Source organism: Palaemon carinicauda, chromosome 31, assembly GCF_036898095.1.
Source record: "Palaemon carinicauda isolate YSFRI2023 chromosome 31, ASM3689809v2, whole genome shotgun sequence".
NCBI classification, from domain to species: Eukaryota; Metazoa; Arthropoda; class Malacostraca; order Decapoda; family Palaemonidae; genus Palaemon; species Palaemon carinicauda.
In genome coordinates this window covers 55,866,622-55,892,266 of record NC_090755.1, presented here as the reverse complement: position 1 = coordinate 55,892,266, position 25,645 = coordinate 55,866,622, and the positions used below count along the sequence as shown (strand labels likewise).

The 25,645-nt window shown below is 35.7% G+C and overlaps 1 protein-coding gene across 1 annotated transcript in view; it reads left to right on the top strand.

Annotated features, from left to right (window-relative positions):
- Positions 1-25,299, top strand: part of LOC137624753 (serine/threonine-protein kinase Nek8-like) — a 35,985-nt gene extending 10,686 nt beyond the window's left edge. Inside the window, 19 exon segments of the mRNA XM_068355704.1 lie at positions 1,682-1,864; positions 2,541-2,682; positions 5,025-5,153; positions 6,261-6,362; positions 7,676-7,797; positions 8,354-8,496; positions 9,393-9,638; positions 10,165-10,303; positions 10,645-10,819; positions 11,740-11,847; positions 13,004-13,108; positions 14,794-14,898; positions 16,021-16,108; positions 16,679-16,814; positions 18,638-18,760; positions 19,075-19,267; positions 19,795-20,038; positions 23,493-23,638; positions 24,908-25,299. Of these exon segments, the coding sequence (XP_068211805.1) occupies positions 1,682-1,864; positions 2,541-2,682; positions 5,025-5,153; positions 6,261-6,362; positions 7,676-7,797; positions 8,354-8,496; positions 9,393-9,638; positions 10,165-10,303; positions 10,645-10,819; positions 11,740-11,847; positions 13,004-13,108; positions 14,794-14,898; positions 16,021-16,108; positions 16,679-16,814; positions 18,638-18,760; positions 19,075-19,267; positions 19,795-20,038; positions 23,493-23,638; positions 24,908-25,063 (2,785 nt within the window). The 3' untranslated portion in view covers positions 25,064-25,299.
- The last annotated feature ends 346 nt before the right edge of the window (positions 25,300-25,645 follow it).

Sequence of the window (25,645 nt, the reverse complement as noted above, 5' to 3'; positions counted from 1 at the left end):
GGCTAGTAATAATAATAATAATAATAATAATAATAACCACTTGTTAGTTGTTTGTGTACATACATTTATTTTAATGTTGTTACTATACTTAAAACATTTTATTTTTCTTTATTTCCTTTCCTCACTGGGCTATTTTCCCTGTTGGAGCCCCTGGGCTTATAGCATCCTGCTTTTCCAACAAGGGTTGTAGCTTAGCATTTAATAATAATAATAATAATAATAATAATAATAATAATAATAATATTATCTGAAAACAGCCTAACTACTCTACTGTAAATAATCAATCTATGATATGATATTTATCTTTTGTTTACTTTAACTATAAAACTGTAAATAAGTTAGTCAGTATATATAAGGATCCTAAAGGAATAGGAATAAAGCACAGGAGCAGTAGGGGATTCAGCATTATGAAGCTTCATCTGTGGTGGATAATGTGGGAGGTTGGGCTGTGGCACCCTAACAGTACCAGCTGAACTCGGTTGAGTCCCTTGTTAGGCTGGAGGAACGTAGAGAGTAGAGGTCCCCTTTTTGTTTTTGTTTCATTTGTTGATGTCGTCTACCCCCCAAAAATGGGGGAAGTGCCTTGGTATATGTATGTATGTATGTACCAAAGGAAATCAATATTTGGCAGCGGTATTGTCCACTCTATGCAGGAAGATAGTCTTATGAACGACTTATCAAGGGAGATAAGGATAGCGATTAGATATTGAATGTATTCTATGTAATGAATGTTCGTTCAAATATGACCAGGGAAATCTCTTAGTACGGTAGTCTTATATTCATTATATCTAAATGCCTAAGAGTAGTGATAAATCTCTTTGTGTAAATATGAATGTATATGATTTATGAATATTCATATTTTGATTGACTTTCTTACTCTTCAATTGTAGTACTTTATTCACATTGTTTGTGTAGTACAGTATTATTATTATTATTATTATTATTATTATTATTATTATTATTATTATTAGCCAAGCTACAACTCTAATTGGAAAAGCAATATGCTATAAATCCAAGGGCTCCAACAGAGAAAAATAGCCCAGTGAGGAAAGGAAGCAATGAAATAAATGAACGATATAAGAAGTAATGGAAAATTGAAATAAAATATTTCAAAAAACTTTTAACAGCATTAAAACACATAATTCATATATAACTATAAAAAGACTTATGTCAGCCTGTTCAACATAAAAAAATTGCTGCAACATTTGCTCCTTAATATATGCATCCCCAGACCCAAGTGAATTACCTCAAAATATACAAATTATTATTATTATTACTTGCTAAGCTACAACCCTAGTTGGAAAAGCAGGATGCTATAAGCCAGGCGCTCCAACAAGGAAAATAGCCCAGTTAGGAAAGGAAACAGGGAAAAATAAGTATTTGAAGAACAGAAACAACATTAAAATAAATATTTCCTGAATAAACTATAAAAACTTTAACAAAACAAGAGGAAGAGAAATTAGATAGAAGAGCTGCTTACCATGAGAGTTTTTTCTACCCTTACCAAGAGGAAAGTAGCTGCTGAGCAATTGCAGTGCAGTAGTTAACCCCTTAGGTGAAGAAGAATTGTTTGGTAATCTCAGTGTTGTCAGGTGTATGAGGACACCCCTCAATCAAAAGAACTCTAACTTAAGATAAAACTAATATTCGTTGTTCTCTCTTTCTTTTTATTCTCTACCAGTTACATGGACAGTTTCGAGCGAGATACCGTCTTGTGCATAGAGATGGAATATGCTGATGGCGGGAGCTTGGCCCAGTATCTTACTCAGCAAGTTAAGAGGATTGACGAAAGGGAGATTCTGGTGATCTTCCATCAGATAGTTGCAGCTCTTCGTTTCATACACGAACACCACATCTTGCACAGGTAACGTCCGTTTAGAATTTCGTACATGATTGTAATGGCTGAAGGTGAACACTAAGATATTCTTAGTTCTTTTTATATTAGATGTAAAAATCTCTTTGTTCCAACACGGAGTACTTACCTCGAACTACTTTTTTAGGAGTATCTGGGATCTCCTCCCAACCGACCAGAATTTTGTATAGTTTACCCTACTCCCGTTTTCTATGCAGGGTAACCTCTGGCGGAGTGATACGCGCCACGAAGCGACCCGGGGTCTTTACCATTATTGAACTAGTTAAAAGCTCAAGATAGAGACGACTGACGAAATCTAATCGAGGCCTTTTGCGTCAATAGGCGCAGGATGAGATGGGGATAATGATGATGATGATGATCATGGTACTCTTAATTTGTAATTAGATTTTTATTTATTAGTCTGGTACTTATTCAAGACACTTTGAAGTTTTAGAAATTATAGAAAGTTTTTCAACATGAAGACTGCTCTTCTTATGAAATACCAGAAATGATTGAAGTTACTAGCATCAAAGCTAAAAGAAAGGATGGATTAATTTCTCTAAAATCATTTGCATAAAAGTGGATGTCGTTGATCCATGAAAACGAAAGAATTTCATAAGGTTAAGCGTATTTTATGTTTCTGAAAGCTATAATTTTGAATGATGATATTTTTATGACACTCTTCCAGGGATCTGAAGACAGCGAATATCTTCCTAACTAAAGCGGGAGTGGTCAAAGTGGGTGACTTCGGCATCAGCAAAATGATGAACACCAAGTCCGCCCACGCCCATACCGTCTTAGGAACGCCTTACTACATCAGCCCAGAAATGGTGGGTGAGTCTGTAACACAAGATAGACTTAACTAAATTAGGATATATGATGCTTACATTGGTGTAGTATTATCAGCTCAGTGATGACAAGAGAATATTAACATGACGAATGGCTTATTAAAATACTATGGATAAATGATGACGAGAGAATTTTAACGTGACGAATGGCTTATTAAAATATCATGGATAAATGATGACGAGAGAATTTTAACGTGACGAATGGCTTATTAAAATATCATGGATAAATGATGACGAGAGAATTTTAACGTGACGAATGGCTTATTAAAATATCATGGATAAATGATGACGAGAGAATTTTAACGTGACGAATGGCTTATTAAAATATTATGGATAAATCATGAGGAGAGAATTTTAACATGACGAATGGCTTATTAAAATATTATGGATAAATGATGACGAGAGAATTTTAACATGAAGAATGGCTTATTGAAATATTATGGATAAATGATGACGAGAGAATTTTAACATGGCGAATGGCTTATTGAAATATTATGGATAAATGATGACGAGAGAATTTTAACATGGCGAATGGCTTATTAAAATATTATGGATAAATGATGACGAGAGAATTTTAACATGGCGAATGGCTTATTAAAATATTATGGATAAATGATGACGAGAGAATTTTAACATGACGAATGGCTTATTAAAATATTATGGATAAATGATGACGAGAGAATTTTAACATGACGAATGGCTTATTAAAATATTATGGATAAATGATGACGAGAGAATTTTAACATGGCGAATGGCTTATTAAAATATTATGGATAAATGATGACGAGAGAATTTTAACATGAGGAATGGCTTATTAAAATATTATGGATAAATGATGACGAGAGAATTTTAACATGACTAATGGCTTATTAAAATATTATGGATAAATGATGACGAGAGAATTTTAACATGCTAATGGCTTATTAAAATATTATGGATAAATGATGACAAGAGAATTTTAACATGAGGAATGGCTTATTAAAATATTATGGATAAATTATAACAAGAGAATTTTAACATGAGGAATGGCTTATTAAAATATTATGGATAAATTATAACAAGAGAATTTTAACATGACTAATGGCTTATTAAAATATTATGGATAAATGATGACAAGAGAATTTTAACATGAGGAATGGCTTATTAAAATATTATGGATAAATGATGACGAGAGAATTTTAACATGACGAATGGCTTATTAAAATATTATGGATAAATGAATAAACGATATCATTCTAAAAAGGGAAAGTTCATTTCTAGCATAAAGTGTAAGAAATAACAGAGTAAACGCTGCTTCTATTGCTGTGGATGGAAGGTAAGGGAGGAAATGGAATTGGGCAGCTATGTCAAGAGACTAAAAATGAATAAATGAAAAGTATAAGGAGAAAGCAATGCTTCTATAGGTGATGGGATGCTCCCAAGATTTCAGTAAGAAGGGTTAGTTGGAGGAAAAAAAAGATAAAGGATCTTTACAAAAACTTAATGATATTATTCTAGAAAGTAGAAAAAGTTGTAGTGCAGTGTGGGACGCAAAGCAAATAGAATCATTGTAGCTTACAGTTTCAGATGAAAACATGAAGGGGGTGAGTTCAATGCATGAGAGTGAGGGGGGGGGGAGGTGGAAGGGATAACCAGGCCATGTACCCTCAAATGCAATGAGCCTTAGTTGTCTTAAGGCTGAAATACACGTTCAAAAAAATCGTCAAAATTTTGCATCAAAATTTTGATGCAAAATTTGATCGTGTGTAGGACGTTTTGATGTCAAAATGTCCTACACACGATCAAATTTTTCATCAAAATTTTGATGAAAATTTTGACGATTTTTTTTAACGTGTATGGGCCCATTAAGCAATGGATTAAGTAACTGGCAGCGTTGGCCTACTGGAAACGTCCCTGCCAAATGATCTGCCCAACTGGGGTTCGAGTCCCGCTCAAACTCGATAGTTTCTTGTAGTGTCTAAAACCTTACTATCCTTGTGAACTAAGGATGGGGCGTTTGGAGAAGCCTATAGGTCTACCTGCTGAGTCATAAGCACCCATTAGCCTGGTCCTTCCTGGGCCTAGCATGACTGGAGAGGGGGCTTGGGAGCTGATCATATGTATATATGGTTCGTCTCTAGGACATTGTCCTGCTAGCCAGGGGATTGTCATTGTCCCTGACATCTGCCACTCATGAGCGGCCTTTAATGTTTGCCGCGGGAAAGATAAAAACATAACGTAAAACAAACTGGGGAATAAGACGCATTTGAACCTGTTAAACAAGTTAAGATGCTTTCAGTATTTGTTAAGATGGTCAAATGAATTCATCATTCATTTGTTTTCAGTGCGAAGGCAAGCAATACGACGAGAAGAGCGACATCTGGGCCCTGGGTTGCATATTGTACGAGATGGCGTGCTTGCAAAAGACCTTCGAGGGATCGAATTTGCCAGCTCTTGTAAACAAGATCATGAAGGTAAGGGAAGCAAAGGAATTTCTATGGTGGGTATGATTTTCTGCAGGGGGTTCAAATTTGCTACAGTGTTATACACAGTGGAACCAAAGACAGATTCCGTTGCAGCTGAGTAGTGCTACAGTGTTATACACAGTGGAACCAAAGACAGATTCCGTTGCAGCTGAGTAGTGCTACAGTGTTATACACAGTGGAACCAAAGACAGATTCCGTTGCAGCTGAGTAGTGCCAACATTGTACCTCACGCGGTGCACCGTAGGCATTATCTTAGGGTCTTTGCAGCTTACCTTCGGCCTGTAGCTGCGATTCCTTTATATCTAACCTACTTATTAACTTCATTTCCGTTTCCTTTCTTCAATTTTGCTGTCCAACTTCTTATAACTTTTACTAGAATGTAAATGCAAGGTTTTCTCCTCAAGTGGGGTGGTATTCAATGCCTCCAATTTAATCCAAAGACCTATAGTCCATTTCTTTTAGCGATGCATATTTGCACCGACTCGTGGCGGTGCCCTTTTAGCTCGGAAAAGTTTCCGGATCGCTGATTGGTTGGACAAGATAATTCTAACCAATCAGCGATCAGGAAACTTTTCCGAGCTAAAAGGGCACCGCCACGAGTCGGTGCAAATATGCATCGCTAAAAGAAATGGACTATAGTGGAACCAAAGACCATTTTCGGTGTAACTCTGCTTAGCCAGTCAAATTTACAAGGGACTGTGATCTAGATCATAATAAGTAATTGCTTGAGTTTGTGCTTGAAACATAAGGTCCGACTGCAAAGGCCATTAACAATATAACTGAAGTTCTTTATTTGCTTGGTGAGACGATTATCAGTTGTGATGGGTTTACATTTGGAGTTAAGTAACATTTGGTAACAAAAAACTATTAGATGGTTTTTTTTTTTCAATTTTGTGTCATTTGTCAAAATCAAGTTTATCAACTTAATTATTGTTTCTTTAAAACCTACTGTTCAGATTATCACATTATGCCAAACAACAAAATAAAGGAAATCTAGCCTCTATTGTCATTTATTCCACATGAAGAAGGGCGTGTTCTGTGAAATCATCAATACGTAATAATAGATATTTTCAAGACTTCCATCTCAACCTACAGGGTCAGTTTGCACCTATCAAAGGCAACTACTCTCCAGGGTTCAAGCAGCTGGTTCGAGATTTACTTCAGAGGGACCCAGAGTTCAGACCGACAGCTGCAGAGGTACATATTCTTATGTTTTTGTGTTATAATTTGCTATTATGTACCATACTGCACGTTGTTATATTAGACTGTTATGTTGTCTTATGTTATTCTGCACAGTTTTTAAATATTACAAACATGATTATGTGTTATATGAAGATAATGCTTATTAAAAGAAGTGAAAAAATAATGTTTTAGGGTCATGTTTTTGTGTTATAATTTACTATTTTGCTATTATGTACTATACTGCACGTTGTCATATTAGACTGTTAGGTTGTCTTATGTTATTCTGCACAGTTTTTAAATATTACAAACATGATTATGTGTTATATGAAGATAGTGCTTATTAAAAGAAGTGAAAAATTAATGTTTTATGGGTGCATAACCAAATTTTTCTGTTTTACTTGAATGATGGCTCTTGACCAGAACCATTTTGTGTTGTTGATTTCATTATCCAAACCCTGGAAACCCCACTGCTCGCCTACTGTGCAAATCCTTTCACCGTCATTTGTAATACGTACCTATAGTATTATTATTATTATTACTAGCCAAGCTACAACCCTAGTTGGAAAAGCAAGATTCCATAAGCCCAAGGGCTCCAATAGGGAAAAATAGCCCAGTGAGGAAAGGAAATAAGGAAATAAATAAATGATGGGAACAAAGGAAGAAAAAAAAAATTCTTGCACGATGCTACGATAAAAAGAATATAGGCCTACGATTTTTCACGGTATTTTTAATGAAGGAATAAAAACATGTACATAAAAAAAGTATAAAACATGAATTCTCACGGAGCCCCTGACGATAGCTAACAAAACCCCGGTTGGGAATGCCTGTTGTAGATAATTAAATTCTAATCCTCTTCTTCTTTTGTACTCAGTAAATTATGTCTCCTGTTTCTTTAGCATTTAACACTTCGTGAAATTTTGAAAGATACCAACATGTACATAAAAAAAGGGGTAAAACATGAATTCTCACGGAGCCCCTGACGATAGCTAACAAAACCCCGGTTGGGAATGTCTGATGTAAATAAATAAATTCTAATCCTCTTCTTCTTTTGTACTCGGGAAATTATGTTTCTCTCCCGTTTCTTTAGTATTTAACACTTCATGAAATTCTAAAAGATACCAACATGTACATAAAAAAAAAGAGTAAAACATGAATCCTGTTGGAAATGTCTGATGTAGATAAATAAATTCTAATCGTCTTCTTCTTTTGTACTCACGAAATTATGTCTCTCCCGTTTCTTTAGTATTTAACACTTCATGAAATTCTGAAAGATATCGGAAATAATATCGAGATTGAATGAGTAATCACCGGGTCATTTTCTTGGATAGGTTCTTTCTGAGAGACTCCCAGAGCTTCTGGCCCAGTTCTCCTACGATGCTCTTGGCGTAGATGAGATTGACGAGGAGATCAAACAGTCTATCGAAGCTGCCAGACAAAATCAAGCTTCAAGGTAAGGAGGTAGCGAAGCTTGATGATATTTTCTTTTAATTTGATAAACCTCTTTCGTGTGCCGCTGATATGATAACGTGCTGTGCAAGAATGGCCCGGGGGTAAAAAAAATATATTTCCGTTAATCTCCTTCAAGATAATTTATTTTATATAAGATATTGTTACTATAATTAAACTGCTTTATTTATACTATAATTAAACTGCTTTATTTAAAGTCAAGATCATTTAATGTATAAGATATGGTTACTATAATTAAACTGCTTTGTTTATTGTCAAGATCATTTAATGTATAAGATATGGTTACTATAAATAGACTGCTTTGTTTATTGTCAAGATCATTTAATGTATAAGATATGGTTACGATAAATAGACTGCTTTGTTTATTGTCAAGATCATTTAATGTATAAGATATGGTTACTATAAATAGACTGCTTTGTTTATTGTCAAGATCATTTGATATATAAGATATAGTTAATATAATTAGACTTGATTTATAAATGGATTACTTACAAAGCTTGTTAATTTCCAATATCTGTTACACATTTCTTCTCCTTCAGGTCATCTCGACCTCCACGGTCGGTCGTCTATCATATGAAGGTGTACTCCTCATCTATAAGCCTGTCTCCTGTTCCCCTTCCACCAAGGTCAAGGGTCAAAGAGATGGCTGTCTCCAATACCCACGTTGTCCTCCTGACATCAGGTAACGTGCATTTTTTTTCCCAGGAATAATTTTGCAGGTGTCAAGATTATATTATCAGTATGGTGTTGTCTATTTGCCATGCAAGATGAGGATTGGTTCAGAAACTCTTCTACCACAAGCCAACAGTTCTCGTGTGTTGATTATCCCACAAACTAGTATATTAATCGCTAACCAAGCTTTATTATTATTATTATTATTATTATTATTATTATTATTATTATTATTATTATTATTACTATCCAAGCTACAACCCTAATTGGAAAAGCAAGATGCTATAAGCCCAGGGGCTCCAATAGGGAAAAATAGCCCAGTGAGGAAAGGAAATAAGGAAATAAATAAATGAAGAGAACAAATTAACAATAACGAGAGTTGTTCTCACAAGGAATTGTTATTGCCTTCTCTAAAATCGAAGCTTTTGCGAATGGTATGTATACATCCCTGTCGTCGTTTGTTTGTTTGTAAGCAAACTACTCTACCGATTTTGACCAAACTTAGTAATCGTGTAGGGTATAACCCAAAGACGAATCTGTAAAATTATGGATAAAGTACACCAAAATACAAGTACGCAGCAGTACTTTGAAAATAATTGCAATGTCAAATAAATGGCAAATATTTTGTTTGTTTGTTTATTATTTGTGATCAACATTACGCAAAAACTACTGAGCCCATTTTCAACGAATCTTGGTGGACATGTGGGGTATAATAAGGTTTTGAATAAAATACATCGAATTACAAGTACGCAATGGAATTAAGAGCAAAATAAGACTGTTTGGCGTGGTGAAGGCCTGCCCTCTACAGAGTGTCCCTCTAGTTTTTACTTGCATTATTTTAGCGAAAGATTGAAAACATAGGATATTAATCTAAATAAAAGTGCACCTCTACCTACAACATTTCAGAGTGCCTCGTCTACACGTGGGGCGAGGGCAAGAAAGGCCAGCTAGGGCACGAGAGCCTTGAGGTATGGCGAGGCCGACCTACCGTCGTGGAAGCGCTCAAGGGGAAGGCCATTACCCGCGTCTGCGCAGGAGACGGCTTCTCAATTTTCGCATCCGACAACGGCATCGTCATGACCTGTGGGGACGGGACCTCCGGGTGCCTAGGTCACGGGGATTGGAACAGCTCCACCAAACCTAAATTGATAGGTTAGTTTGTCAGATTAGTATTATATGTAAAGTAAGTAAGACTTTTCAGGAGTTTCGATCTTGGTTCATGGGGTCATTTAAATTAGTTGCACGTGATTTGAATACTTGAATATTTACTCTAGTAGTAAATATGGAATGCAGTAAAGTTAACCCTTTACTTAATCCATCTATCTCATAAACGGTTGCTATAAACAATACTACAGTATACTATCATGTATTGAGTCAAAATTTGATTAACTTGAATCATTATCAATCATTCACTGAACACTATTGCACTGTAATGTATTATATCAGTAGTCGTTGAACTACACTGCATGTAGGGCACTAAGATAGTAACCGTTGTTCATCTATATTGCGACGGAAATAATTTTTCTGTTTCAATTTTTGTTAGGCTGGAGGAACGTAGAGAGTAGAGGTCCCCTTTTTTGTTTTGTGTTATTTGTTGATGTCGGCTACCCCCCAAAATTGGGGGAAGTGCCTTGGTATATGTATGTATGTGTATGTATGTATTTTTGTTAATTTCCAGAACGACTTCTGAGCGTCGACGTTGGAGCCATCAGTTGTGGCAGCCAGCATGTCGTGGTTGTTGGAGGAGAGGAAGGAGATGTCTACACCTGGGGCAGGGGGGAGGGGGGAAGATTGGGCTCCGGGCAAGAGGAAGATGTGTAAGTTCTTAAGAAGGATATTTGTATCTATTCATTCACTTATGCTATGGCCCATAGAAAAGGATGGAAGATAAAGCAAATTATTTTATTACTGTTGGGTATGGAAAGGATTTAATGATAATAGTACTGATTCCAATGTTCAAAGGTTCAAATGAGGGCTATGCTCTGCTTTTAATTATAAAGCAGCACTATCTTAGTTTTCCCGGCATGTTATTGTTATGTATATTCAGTTCTTTGCTATTTCTAGTGGTTATTTATTTTCTTTTCTGGTTGTCACTGAAAGCTTGCCTTGTAAGCCCGCCAAGCGTGTTCCTCATGAATATTCTCTGCTTCTACTACAGATGTCTACCGACAGAGGTAGAGATTCCCGAAGACGTGTTCGTGACGAACGTCAAATGTGGAGGAGATGGAACCATTCTCATAACCGACCAAGGTGCCATGCTGGCTTGTGGAAGGAACACCAGGAATAAGCTTGGACTTAACGAAGGTGGTGGACTCTTCGGTATAAATTTCAAGGTGAATCTCGAGTAATGCAGACAATTAACATATGAACATTGCTTACTTACTTTTACTTTTACGGGTTTATTTCTCGCCCTCCATCAGACACTAAAGTCTGTTCAGGCGGGCCTTGGTGTGTGAAAATAATTTCTTTCCAGTTAATATTTTTCTCTGTATCTTATCAGTTATTTCGTTAGCATTTGTATTCAGGCTTAATAGTTTTCAGGTCACTATTATAACACTTTCTAAAAAGATAAGTCTTAAGGTTTTTCTTGAAAGCTGCCACATTTTCGCTATTCTTGACATCAAGTGGAAGGTCGTTGAAGAGTCTCGGTGCAGCATAACTAAACATTCTTCCTCCTATTGCATGATTCACACTGATGTCGAATAGTCTATGTGGGTCATTGTGTAGATATATGGTGATATGGAGATAAAAGGTTTGGTGGAAGAGGATGCATTTGATCAAAGGCATTGGAGAGGGTACATTAGGCAACCGACGCCTTAATGTAGGGATAACGGTTGGGAAGATTGTGTGTAGGTATATGAAGAGGGTTATATTAGGAAGTTTTTTAGTTGTTTTTTTTTTCCTGCTCCAAAAGGTCATCCATGATTCAGTAGTTGAAGGATGAATGTGGTCGTGAATTGTCATTTACAGGAAACGGCTTAATGTTGAAAAACTACACATACGTATATCCATTTGCATGTAAGCATGTTAATTCCTTACATCTGGAGTTTGGATGAAAGACTAAAGAATGCTAATGAATGGCAATGAGAAAAATAAAAAGAGAACCTTGTAATAACGGATCTTTAACGCAGAAAGAGAGAGAGAGAGAGAGAGAGAGAGAGAGAGAGAGAGAGAGAGAGAGAGAGAGAGAGAGAGAGAGAGAGAGAGAGAGAATGGATCTGAAGCTTATTTTTATAACCTTTTACCCCTTTAGGAGATCGACAAAGCTGTCGTGGCCACTCGAGTTCGAAGCATCGGATGCCGCGTCGTGGATGTGGCCATGGGTCCGTCTCACACGGCTGTCCTAACAGAAACTGGTCAGGCAAGTAAAACAAATGAATAAGTAAACATTAATGAAAGAAAGAATAACTGAAACAAAAGCACGTAACCAGATGTGGGTAAGTAAAACAAATAAATAAGTCAAAAAATTAATAGAAAATGTAACCGAAACTAAAACAAGTAAGCAAATAAGTGGGTCAAATCTTCTATGTCTGCATCTTTTCACGCTTGTATGTGGGGTCGATGTTTCTGGCCAGCGTTCTCTATCTACCTCTGTCCCACACTTCATCACCGGTTAATCCCTTTGATCGAAGGTCATCCTTGATACAGTCCATCTACCTTCGCTTTGGTCTCCCTCTCCTTCTCGTTCCCTGTTCCTCCATTTCCATCACTCTCCTCCCAATATACTATTCATCTCTTCTCATGACATGATCATACCACCTCAGTCTACTTTCTTGGATCTTATCTGATAGCTCTCTAACCCCTGTGGTACCCCTAATTACCTCATTCCGTATCTTATCTCTTCTTGTCACCCCACACATCCATCTCAGCATTCTCATCTCTGCCACATCCAGCTTCTTCTCTTCTGTCTTCTTTATTTCCCACGTCTCCGCTCCATACATCATTGCCGGTCTCACAACTGTCCTGTATACTTTACCTTTCAACTTAACCCCTATTTTCTTGTCGCATAGTACTCCACACTTTTTTCCAATTCTTCCATCCTGCTTGTGTTCTGTGGTTTATTTCTGCCCCCAGATCACCATCCTCTGCAACTGTTGATCCTGAGTACTTGAAATTTTCAACTCTTTTCAACCTCTCTCCTTGTAAACTAACTTCCCCATTCTCCCCATTTTCAATCTCAAATACTCTTGTCTTTTTCCTGCTGATCTTCAATCCTCTATTTTCCATTTCTTTTACTCCATCATACATTATTTTCTTTCCATCTTTGATATTTGACAATTCAATAATGGAAACTTATATTCCTTTCTTCCACTTTGTTCACACATGTGCATTCAGTTCTGTAGAACATAACTTCCCAAACTAAGGGCTTGATCTGATTTTATGTGAATATTTGTACGATTTGAGATAATGATTTTAAAGTTGTGTCCAATTCCGGTGTGTTTTGTTATACGTTTAAGTGAAATTTGAATGACATGAAGAGAAAGTAAAGAAATAAGTTGGTCCTTCTTCCATTGCAGATTCTGACTTTCGGCCGGAACTGTGAAGGGCAGCTAGGGAAGGGAAACTGTCGATCGGTCAATAACCACGTTCTCGTCAGAAGTATGGCCAACAGGATAGTGACAGTGAGTTTTTTTTTATATAATATTAATACTAAAACTACAACTATTATGAAGCATGTCTACCAACAGCTCCATCTCTTTATTTTTATCATTATTATCATTAGCTATGCCACAACCCTATAGTCAGTTTCATTTAGCGATGCAGATTTGCACCGACTCGCAGCGGTGCCCTTTTAGCTCGGAAAAGTTTCCTGATCGCTGATTGGTTGGACTTGATAATTTTAACCAATCAGCGATCAGGAAAATTTTCCGAGCTAAAAGGGCACCGCTGCGAGTCGGTGCAAATCTGCATCACTAAAAGAAATTGACTATAGTCAGAAAAGCAAGATGCTACAAGCCCGAGGGCTCTAACAGGGATAGTAGCTCAATGCGGAAAGGAAATGAGAGAAACAACGAATAAATAATACATGGGATGTGTAAAAAATATAGAATATTTTAGATCACTAACAAATTTAATAAATTAGTTATATCTAAATCATAGAACGAGACGTAGGTCAACTTGTTTAACAGAAATGCATTTGAACTACTGATATTCTACCGATTCAGCAACCAGATTAGGAAGACCATTCCACAATCTGGTCACAGGTGGAATAAAACTCTAGAATGCTGTTTACTATTGAGCCTTATGACCTACATAAAGTCATACTTTGAGTATAGTTAGTGTTCAACATCATACCCCATAATTTGCACCATGCTTTAATCTTATCTAGATTGAGCAACAACAGGTCTATATTCAGTAGATAGAATTGATGTAAAGAGAGTAGCATTATCTGCATATATAACAAATTTATTTTCCAGGTTAAACCAGATAGCATGTATAGTATGAAGAGAAATATGCCCAGCATACTACCCTTAAGAACACCAGATATAACATTCCAATAGTCATTATGGTGCCTGTCAACAATTACCCTTTGCAATCTGTTACTTGAAATAAAAAAGATCCACTTAGTCTCAGCTGTTTAAGTTTGAAAACAATGGTCTCATGATTAACACGAACGATCAAAGACAGCCTTAGAATCAAGGCCAATCATACGCAGACCTCAAGCAAGGGATTTTTTGTAAATTATTGGCAACTGTAAGAGGGGCATCACATGCTCCAAGGCCTTTGCGAAGTCCAAACTGCAAATTACGCACACCTATTTAAACGTTTTGCCAAAAGGCTTTCAAAAACATTCTTTTACCTACCTTTGCTTTCAGATATCTTAATTAGAAGTTAGAGCCCATTCATATTATTATCATTATTACAAGCTAAGCTACAACCCTAGTTGGAAAAGCAAGATGCTATAAGCCTAAGGGCTCCAACAGGGAAAAATAGCCCAGCGAGGAAAGGAAATAAGGAGATAAATAAACTATATATGAAGTAATGAAAATTAAAATGAGATACTTTAAAAACATTAAAAACATATTCATGAATAAGGAATTTGAACTTGGATATATCCATTAAAACAAATCCATTTCAGTGAAGATAGGATAAAGAATTCAGAACTCGAGAACATTGATTTTCAGAATCGAGAAGTTAATGCTGTAGGCAGTGGTAGTTATCCTTAGTCTTCTAGCTTTCAGATCTAATTGCATATTTTTTTTCTCTAGATCAGAGTATTATTACCCTGATTTGAGATCAACAGGATTTAACTTGAATGTTTTTGGTCAATGATAACTCAGGTGATGATCCTTCTTTGTATTTCCAGATGGTTCAGTGTGGGTCGACGTTCACCGTTGCTGGCACTCTGGAGAATGCTCTGTACCTGTGGGGCACCAGGGCAGTCAGTCCTATGACTAGGCCTAATACCCAGGTAAAACAATAAGACTTTTAGGCAAACCATTGCCGTCAGTCCAATGACTAGGCCTAATACCCAGGTAAAACAATAAGACTTTTAGGCAAACCAGGGCCGTCAGTCCTATGACTAGGCCTAATACCCAAAACAATAAGACTTTTAGGCAAACCAGGGCCGTCAGTCCTATGACTAGGCCTAATACCCAGGTAAAACAATAAGACTTTTAGGCAAACCAGGGCCGTCAGTCCTATAGCTAGGCCTAATACCCAGGTAAAACAATAAGACTTTTAGGCAAACCAGGGCCGTCAGTCCTATAGCTAGGCCTAATACCCAGGTAAAACAATAAGACTTTTAGGCAAACCAGGGCCGTCAGTCCTATGACTAGGCCTAATACCCAGGTAAAACAATAAGACTTTTAGGCAAACCAGGGCCGTCAGTCCTATGACTAGGCCTAATACCCAGGTAAAACAATAAGACTTTTAGGCAAACCAGGGCCGTCAGTCCTATAGCTAGGCCTAATAACCAGGTAAAACAATAAGACTTTTACGCAAATTATTGTTTCATGGATAAAGTCTTCTCAACTTATCTTATCCGATTTCTATTCATGTTTCTGTTTAGTTTATGATCCAGTCATAATCGACGTCTACATTATCATCAGCCGTTGCTAGTCCACTGCAGGACAAAGGCCTCAGACATATCCTTATCCAATTAATACGGTGTACCCGTGTCAATATATATATATATATATATATATATATATATATATATATATATATATATATATATATTTAAATGTATATATATATTTAAATGTATATATATATATATATATATATATATATATATATATATATATATACATATATATGTTTAAATGTATATATATATATATATATATATATATATATATATATATATATATATATATATATATATATATATATATATATATATATATATATATATTTAAATATATATATACATATATATGTTTAAATGTGTGTATATATATATATATATATATATATATATATATATATATATATACATATATATTCAAATGTATATATATATATATATATATATATGTGTGTGTGTGTGTGTGTGTGTGATTATCTAACAGAAATGAAAAAATTCCAGGACGGGTTTACGAATACTTGGGGCCAACGGAGTGTCCTTGGATCAGCTGCTGTGCTTCAAAACAAGGACCCAGAATTCCAATTTGGAGGTAAGCATGTTAATGAGTGAAAATTCTGTTAAATATGCTAACTTTATTATAGTGTTTGTATATTCAATATGCATTCTCTCTCTCTCTCTCTCTCTCTCTCTCTCTCTCTACAATCAATCAATCTCTCTCTCTCTCTCTCTCTCTCTCTCTCTCTCTCTCTCTCTCTCTCTCTCTCTCTCTCTCTCTCTACACACACACACACAAACAAACACACACACACACACACACACACACACACACACACATATATATATATATATATATATATATATATATATATATATATATATATATATATATATATATATATATATATTCATTCAGTATAATTGTTTATCATTTAGTACCTCTTTGGTTTCCTTGTTAATTGGTCTATTTGAAAATTCAACATGGTTCTTTCTACTATAATTCTAACTGATTTCATCCCCTTCAAAGTCGCTCACTTTTCTTTAAGGAAAAATGTTTTACATTTTTATTTTCTACAAATAAAATATACACCTTGAAAACAATTGAAAACAATATCTCACCTTCCTTATTTGTGACAATTTCTCCTCTTCCCTTAATTTTTAGAAGACAGTCGGCGTAACAGTAACGTAAGCAGCGGCAGTTCTCAAGATGGTCAAAAGCAAGCAGCGGACGAAGCCCAAAGGCATCAAAGAAGCATCAACATGCGCGATGTCTTGCTTCAGCCAAAGGAGATTCTGGCGTAAGTTGCAGAACTTCTCTTGCTCCCCACTCTGTCTTTTCCTCCTGTTTTGTATCCGAAGTCTAAAGATTACTCTGCAATTCTTATTATTTTGTAAGCAGTTTTTTTTACTGCTACATAAAATAACTCCTGCTGCTGCCTCCGATGCCTTAGATGACCGCGGAGGTAGCAGCAGTAGGGGATTCAGCATTATGAAGCTTCATCTGTGGTGGATAACGGGGGAGGGTGGGCTGTGGCACCCTAGCAGTACCAGCTGAACTCACTTGAGTCCCTTATTAGGCTGGGAGGAACGTAGAGAGTAGAGGTCCCCTTTTTGTTTTTGTTTCATTTGTTGATGTCGGCTACCCCCCAAAATTGTGGGAAGTGCCTTGGTATATGTATGTATGTATAAAATAACTTATCTGTAACCAAGTTAATTTCTTATTTTAGTGTAAATATAGATTTTTTCTACTTTATTCAATTAATCTTCGGGTATACATTAATGCTGTTTTGATGTGCAACGTTGTTTTATCCAGGTTTCCTTTCAGAAAAATAAAGAGGTAGACGTTTTCTGGACTACTAACGTGAATAAAAGTTACAGTCAGCCCTGCTTATTTGCGGAGTTTAGGTAACAGACACACCCACAAAAAGCAAGAATCGGCGAATACTTGCTGCCCTATAGTGGGTTAACTCCTAACCTAACAACTCACTGCCCACTGCCTATGAGCAGTTGACTAGCACACTAAATAACCCACTGTACTGTCCAATATTGCTTTCACTTGGTTTATATCATAGTGTAAGTCTTGTGTTAATGAATTAAACATTTTAGTAAGTGTATAGTACCTGTACGCCGTAAGACTATGGTACACAACATAAGTCATCCCTACACTTATATGTGAATAATATATTGTAACAACAAAACAATTTTATTACTATCTAATATAACACTAGCTGATATTATAGTGTATATTACTGTAAATATGTACAGTACTATCACTACAGTACAGCTTGATTAGCTTAGATAATACTCGTGTTTGCTGTTTTCGGCAGGTTGACTCACACCATTCAAACTCATAGTACGCGTAGCTTATATCTACATTACTACTATAAAGTATGGTGTGTTGTATACAGTAGTTTATATAACAATAATACTAAAACACAATAAATTCACTAACACATTAAAAATTATAAAAAAAGTATCATTATAACAACACTAACTGTTTACATACAAAGTTCTCAGTAGGTGTGACGCATGATGCAACTCTCTAGCCGTTGACTGTTTGGCACGTTGGGTAGCATAATGTATCTATCACATTTCATGCTAAAATCCCTATAGACACACTTGATATGTACAAGGTTTTTACATAACTTTTTTTTCATCACAACATGATTCTGCACAAAATGGACTGAAGCTGGAGATGCACATGCAAGGAGAAACAATGCAAGACTGAGACCGAGTGAGCATGAGATGTTGTGTTGTGCTGTGTGGAGAGGGATATAGCATGAAGCATGCCAGGTGTAAAGGAGCACAGTCGGTTTGAAGTTATCGGGCTGCAAGAGTACTTATTGCGAAACTGCGAATATGTGATTTTTTATTTATTAGGATAGATGGTTCTCTATATCACGAATATTCGAATCTGTGAAGATGAAACACGTGAATATGGAGGGCTGACTGTATTTTATCTTTCAACTAAATTTCTGGATATCCTTTGTTTTGTTCTCTTGCTCTCAGCCTGACAGCATATCATATCATGTAGAATGGCAATTCATAATATATTTCAGCTATTCACTGTTTTTATAAATATGTTAAGACTAGAGGCCCTATTTATCATTTTAATTTCCAGTTTATATGCGTCACCGGCACAAATTGCCAAGGGAGAGACAGTCAACTTAGCTGGCCTCCACTGTCAAAACCAAAGCATTTTTCTTGTGGTTGATACAACGGTGCCTATACCAAGGTTTGGTAGGTGAGTCTAAAGGCTGGTATTCTTTTGTCCCACACAGATATGGTGACTGTTATGGTTCCTGATTTGTCAATGTCAGTATGTTATATGATAACTAATATATACATTTGCAGGAATATATATATACTGTAGACATATTGAGATTTATGTGCAGTAAAATTTATCAAGAGAATTAGTTGAATAAAACACAAAAGAACACAGATACTGTTGTCTGAAGGAATGCATGAAAAAACTACAGTACAGTCATTCTAACACTTATCAAGCTTGACACCAGTAATCTTCAAATTCTCTCCCTTCACATTTCATCTCCCAACCAGGAATACTCCTTCAACACCGGCTGGTTTCGAGGAGGCATCTGGCATCGCAGAAGACAAAGGAAGCGGCAATAAGAAAGAAGATAATTCGAAGAATAAGAAAGATGATAAAAAGGCCAAACCCGATAACCAGAATGTTGATGACAATGAGGATGAGGATGATGACGAGGATGTTCTAGAGGACAGCATGGGGCCAGTGAGTAGTCCTGTAGTTGCACTCCCGAATCATTTGCAATTTTAGAAGGAATTCGGAGAGGAGGGGTTTAAAGGGTAGAGACGGGAATTTAAAAGTCTCGCTCAGTATTTATATTAGAAGCGTCAACCTTCCTCTTTGTTCCTTAAATCAACTTAAGTGTTACTGTCTGAAAAACAGGTTCGTTTAATGAAGACTGTCACTGATTTCAGTTTTTTTGTGCCCTCATGTCATTTATTGCTGTCAAAATCCCCTCAACATGAAACTAACAGTATTTCAGTCAAAGTCTCAACTTAAACTAGAAATAGTTCGGTTTAAGCCTCGTGCCTTTTCATTAACCTGTTATTTAGTGTTCTATACATCGTTATGCCATTAATTCACTTTGGAGGTCAAATGTAGGAATCATCCTAGTTCTTTAACTCAGCGGAAAGTAAATGGATGCCTTGAACATTCTTGATGTTTTGACATCTTTCCAGATATAATGAACTTCAAATACTTCATAATTTTAGTGATTTCAAAATTACTTTCAGGTTCCCGATTGGCTGAAGGCGGAACTCGACGAAGCGAACGCCATCTACATCGGAGGGAAAGCTGAAAAGAAGAAGAAGAAGAAGAAAAAGAAGCGGAAACCCTTCAGTAAGCCGCCTTCCCGCCCACCATCACCACCCCAGAAGAACAACGACCCTAACATTAATGGTAAACCTCGATTTAGTAAGAGCCCGAACAACAACGACCATTATAATCATATCAACAACATCTACGGCGAACGTCAAGGTAGAATGACATCCAGATCCTCTTTTTATGGCTATAGTCTCCTGAGCAGCATTTGCCCGACCTTCGTTGTATAGTCTCTTCAATTGTACAATATATCTTCTTCTTTCCCACCGTTATCACTGCATTAAGTGGTCGATTGCTTGAAGCGCCCTCTTCAATGCCTTCTATCAGAAGCATTCTCTTCCACCAAACCTCTTCTCTTCATATCACCCTTCACTTTATCTCGCCATCCAGTTCTCTGTCTCCCTCTTGATCTTCACCCCCCAACAGGCTCCTCCCAAGCCCTCCTCACTCCCTCCCCACCATCCATCTTCAATACGTGCCCACACCATCTCAGGCGTGGCATTCTTATCAGCTCTGTAATCTTTACTACGCCTGCCATTTTTCTTATTTCATTATTTTCCAATCTTTCAAGTAGTGATATTTCCTTAATCCACTTCAGCATTTTCATCTCTGTTCTCTCGAGCTTTGCTTCTTTTCATCTTAGACTCCACTTTTCCTATCCATACATTAATACTGGTCTCATTACTATGTTATAGATCTTAACTTTTAGCTTGATTGGCATTTTCTTATCACATATAACTCCTGCTACGTCCCTCCACTTCCCCAAGACAGCTTTTATCCTATTCTCAACTTCAGGGTCACATATTCCCTCCAGCCTTATAGTAAATCCCAGGAATCTAAAATGTTCCACCTGTTTTATAACCGAGTCTCTACTTTCATGTATGGCTATCTTTCCCTACCTCCCTTGCAACTCACCATAGATTCAGTTTTATCCACATTTACCTTCAAGCCACCCCTCTCCAAAGTATCTTGCCATTCTACAACCTTTCTCTGTAAGTCTTCCTCCTTTTCAGCGGTAATTACCAAATAATCTGCATATAGCAACTCCCACAACTCTACATTTCTGATATCTTCACTTAACACATCCAAGACCAGCACAAATAAAAATGGGCTTAATACTGACCCCTGGTGTAATCTAACACTAACTACAAAGGTTTCTGTTTCCCAACAGCTGTGATTAATTTGGATATTGTTCTTTAGTACATCATCTCTACCGTTCAAGTGTACATTGTATCTGATACCATCAACATGAGCCCAAGTACAGTATGGCTAAGTAATCATTATGGTTTGTGAGTGCCTTTGTTTCCACTATAATTGTGTGTAACATCAAGCGATTTTAGTTTATGGTATAAGATTAAAATTAAGATCATCATTTACAGCGCAGTCATTAGACAATGCGTTGTGTAAGTTCAAGCGAGAAGACAATGCAGCTTCAGTTTAACATGCATTAAAACAAATTGGTAGCATTTATTATCATTATTATTATTATTATTATTATTATTATTATTATTATTATTATTATTATTATTATTATTGCAAGGTAACCTACAACCCCAGTTGGAAAATTATCCTTGTGGTCAGATCTGATTTGACTGGAAAGGTCCTGTTTATATATACTGTATATATATATATATATATATATATATATATATATATATATATATATATATATATGTATGTATATGTATATGTATATGTATATATATATATATATTTATATATATACACACACACATATATATATATGTATATATATTTGTATATATATATGTGTGTATATATATATATATATATATATATATATATATATATATATATATATATATATATATGCAAACACAAATTCAACTGAAATCATCTCTTAAGGAAACTCAGTAATAAAACAATATTATATAATTTAATGCAATAAGCAAGATGATATTTGGAATATGAAACCGGGCTATTTTTTTACCTTTACATCTGAAAATCATAGGCCTGTAAGTTAGGTGAAGCCTACCCTAGGCCAGAATTTAACAAAATTCAACTCGCACACACCCTCTTGGAGCCTATTAGGTTTGTCAGTTGAGGACTTTCTGTATATATATATATATATATTTTTGGGCTCAAGCCATGTCGTCCTGATGGAAGGTTCCTTCAGTAGCTTCCTAAGGGTATATATGACTATAGTAGATATTCCCAGAGAATTAAACTAAAGGTTTCACAGAATTCTAACTTCTGGTGCAAGTACCCATAAGGTTTCCCTTTAGGATATCATATAATAACAGGGGACGTATGCTTGATATGCCACATAGCTATCTGCACCCCACATAGCGTTTACGCTTCGAGGGGAAGTGTGGCAAGTTATGGAAGGAGCTGTTACTAAATTCTCCTCCTTCGTTACTGTTACGGTACTCGGCGACGTCAACATCCGGTCGCCATGTTGGCCGCCATGTTGGCTGCCATCTTGGTTGACGTCACCGTTGCGCGCCATCCTCATTCCTTCTCACGTCGTTTATGACCAGGGGTGCAGATAGCTATGTGGCGTGTCAAGCATGCGTCCCCTGTTATTATACGATATCTTAAAGGGAAACCTTATGGGTACTCGCGCCAGAAGTTAGAATTCTGTGAAACCTTTAGTTTAATTCTCTGGGAATATCTACTGTAGTCATATGGATTGTTGATTCATTATATACTGCCTTCCAAGATTTATTTTATCTAATACTAAAAACAAAGAGTTCCTTAACGAAAATCCGAAGAGACTATACACACTGAATATGCACGCGTACATAATTCATAGTTTGCACGGTAGCCCCCACCACGCATCTGTATAATAAACACTCAGGTACTTTTAGAGGCAGTAGAATGACCGTAGATGTAAAAATCTTGACTATTGGTATTTGTCAAGAATACCGTGCATGAGAGCTAATCTGTAAATTGCTAAAATTCTATTCATTTCTAATGCTATAAAATCTGAATTTCACTAAAATCTGAATTTTGCAGAAAACATTTCACTATTGGATGTCATGTTTTTCCTTCTAGTAGCTGTAGTTTCAGCTTTTTGTTTAGTGAGAAACAATATTTTCTATCTCTCAATTTAATGAGAAGTAATGTATCTCTTTCTTACTTTAAGGTGGAAAGATATTATTCAGGATTTGATAAGAAATAATGTTTCTCCATTAATTCAGTGAGAAATAGGTTTTCATTCACCTATGTTGAAGAGAAATAATGTAGTTTTACCAATCATGATGAGTTTTTTTCCTATTTTCATGAGAAACAATGTATAATTTTTTTCTATTTTAATGAAAAATGTCATTTAAAGTTTCTACTTTGTAGATAAAGAATGATTCCTTTCTCCTATTTCGATTGGCAGTTTATTTATCTACTTTAATGAAAAGTAATATTCCCTCTCTTACTTTCATGGTAATTAGTGCATTTTTATATATTAATAAGAATAATGTTTCCTCCCCTGTTTTGATAAAAATAACTTTACCTAATGATATAATGAAAAACAATGTTATTACTATCAATGAGAATTAGAAATGAACAACACTGCTGGATTGGGAGAGGAAATAGCATCTATCTCAGCTATCACTTAAGACCACATTTATTGATTGGTTTTATTATTTGGCAGTGCCATCCCGTGACCCAGCTCGCTCGCCTTTCGTCCCTTACTCTTCTCCTCGCCAAGGACGCAGGAGCACCGACACGAAGAAGAAAGAAGATGAGAAAGTCGTTAAGGAAAACGGGAAGAAGGACGAAGCTATCAAGATGGCGCTGGTGAGGGTATTTTATGGTTAGCTGTTTTTCCTTGGGGGATTTGAGACTCTGTCCACTGAATTAAAGAGATAATGCAATAATCTCTGCTATATAATATAGAGCAAGTATCTAGCTATATATATATATATATATATATATATATATATATATATATATATATATATATATATTTGTATATATATATATATATATATATATTTGTATATATATATATATATTTTTTTTTGTGTATATATACTGTATATATATATATATATATATATATATATATATATATATATATATATATATACTGTATATATATATATATATATATATATATATATATATATATATATATATATATATATATATATATACACAGTATACCCACCCGGTTACACTCAGCTCTCCCCATCCCTCAGGTAGGGAAGAAGCAATAGTCATACTCTGGTGAGAAACATTTAGCCGTCAATTTAGGTGGGTCACTTACACTAGTAATAATAATAATAATAATAATAATAATAGTATTAGTAGTAGTAGTAGTAGTAGGAAAAAGGTGCCATCTTTAGGTAATTAGATTATGATTATGGATGCAAATGAAGCAACATTAATTAGTATTGAATGGGAAAGTTATTGTACCGCTTTTGAGGATTTTGTGTAAATGAAGAAAATTTTTTTCAATAAAGTTCAGTGAACATTTTCGACCTGCATATTTAAGTCATTTTCTGTTTATTCTCTACAAGGGTTATGTTAGAGTAGATATAGTTTATCATAAGAACTGGTAGATAGGGATGTTTCCAGTCTATATGTGGAAGGCCACATATCTACGCAAATATTACTTTGATTTATATCTTTCCAGTAAGTGAAATCCTCATTCTATATTTAGACTTAGACATGACTGATAATATTTTTTATTTTGTTTTTAAGCATGGAAGTTAAACTTCATCTCACATAAGTGAAAGTTATTGATATATTGGTTGTATTGAACAGTCATAGTGTAAGGTTTTGCAAAATGCATGTAAATTTTACAAAACATTCAGTAAATCTACCTTTAATCATTTTATGTTTCTTGTTTGTATGTGTAAGACTAATCATAAATGGAACTAAAATTGATAATTGATACTGCTAGGTTATCATGCAATGAAGTATAGACAATTAATCATTGAAATTGCAGTGATATTGCACAGGAGTTCTCTTATAAACTATTTTAGGATATATTTCAACATATCCACAGTGAGAAACCTAACCGGAAATTTAACCTTATATCCTGTTATTTTCATCTTTCAGGAGAAAGAAGAAGCCCTAAACCAGGAGATAGAAAAGCTTCGGTCAGAGCTCGTCCGTCAACAGGAGATGCAGCACAAGATCATGAATGAAAAGCTGAAGGAAGTGAAGGGAAAAGATCCTAGAGATAAGGACTCTGCTGTCTGTAGCGTTATGTAGAGCTAAGGCTTGCCTGAATCATCTTGAGAAAAGCCTTTATGAAGAATCTAGAGGAAAGCTATAAAGACAAGTTTCAGGTGCAGAATTCTGAGAAAAGATGCTTTCACAGACTTCTGATGCAAAATTAAATGCAAAGGCGATTTCCAGAGATCTGTCTATGAAAAAGCTTTATAGAGATCTTTAAGGAAAGCTTTTGTACAGGGACTGCAGATGCAATGATAGTTTCCAGAGATATTTCTATGAAAAAAAAGCTTTATAGAGATCTTTAAGGAAAGCTTTTGTACAGGGACTGCAGATGCAATGATAGTTTCCAGAGATATTTCTATGAAAAAAAAGCTTTATAGAGATCTTTAAGGAAAGCTTTTGTACAGGGACTGCAGATGCAATGATAGTTTCCAGAGATATTTCTATGAAAAAAAAGCTTTATAGAGATCTTTAAGGAAAGCTTCTGTTCAGGGACTTCGGATGCAAAGATGATCTCCAGAGATATGTCTATGAAAAAGCTTTATAGATATCTTCAAGGAAAGCTTATGTACAGAGACTTTAGATGCAAAGATGATTTTCAGAGTCTGTCTATGAAAA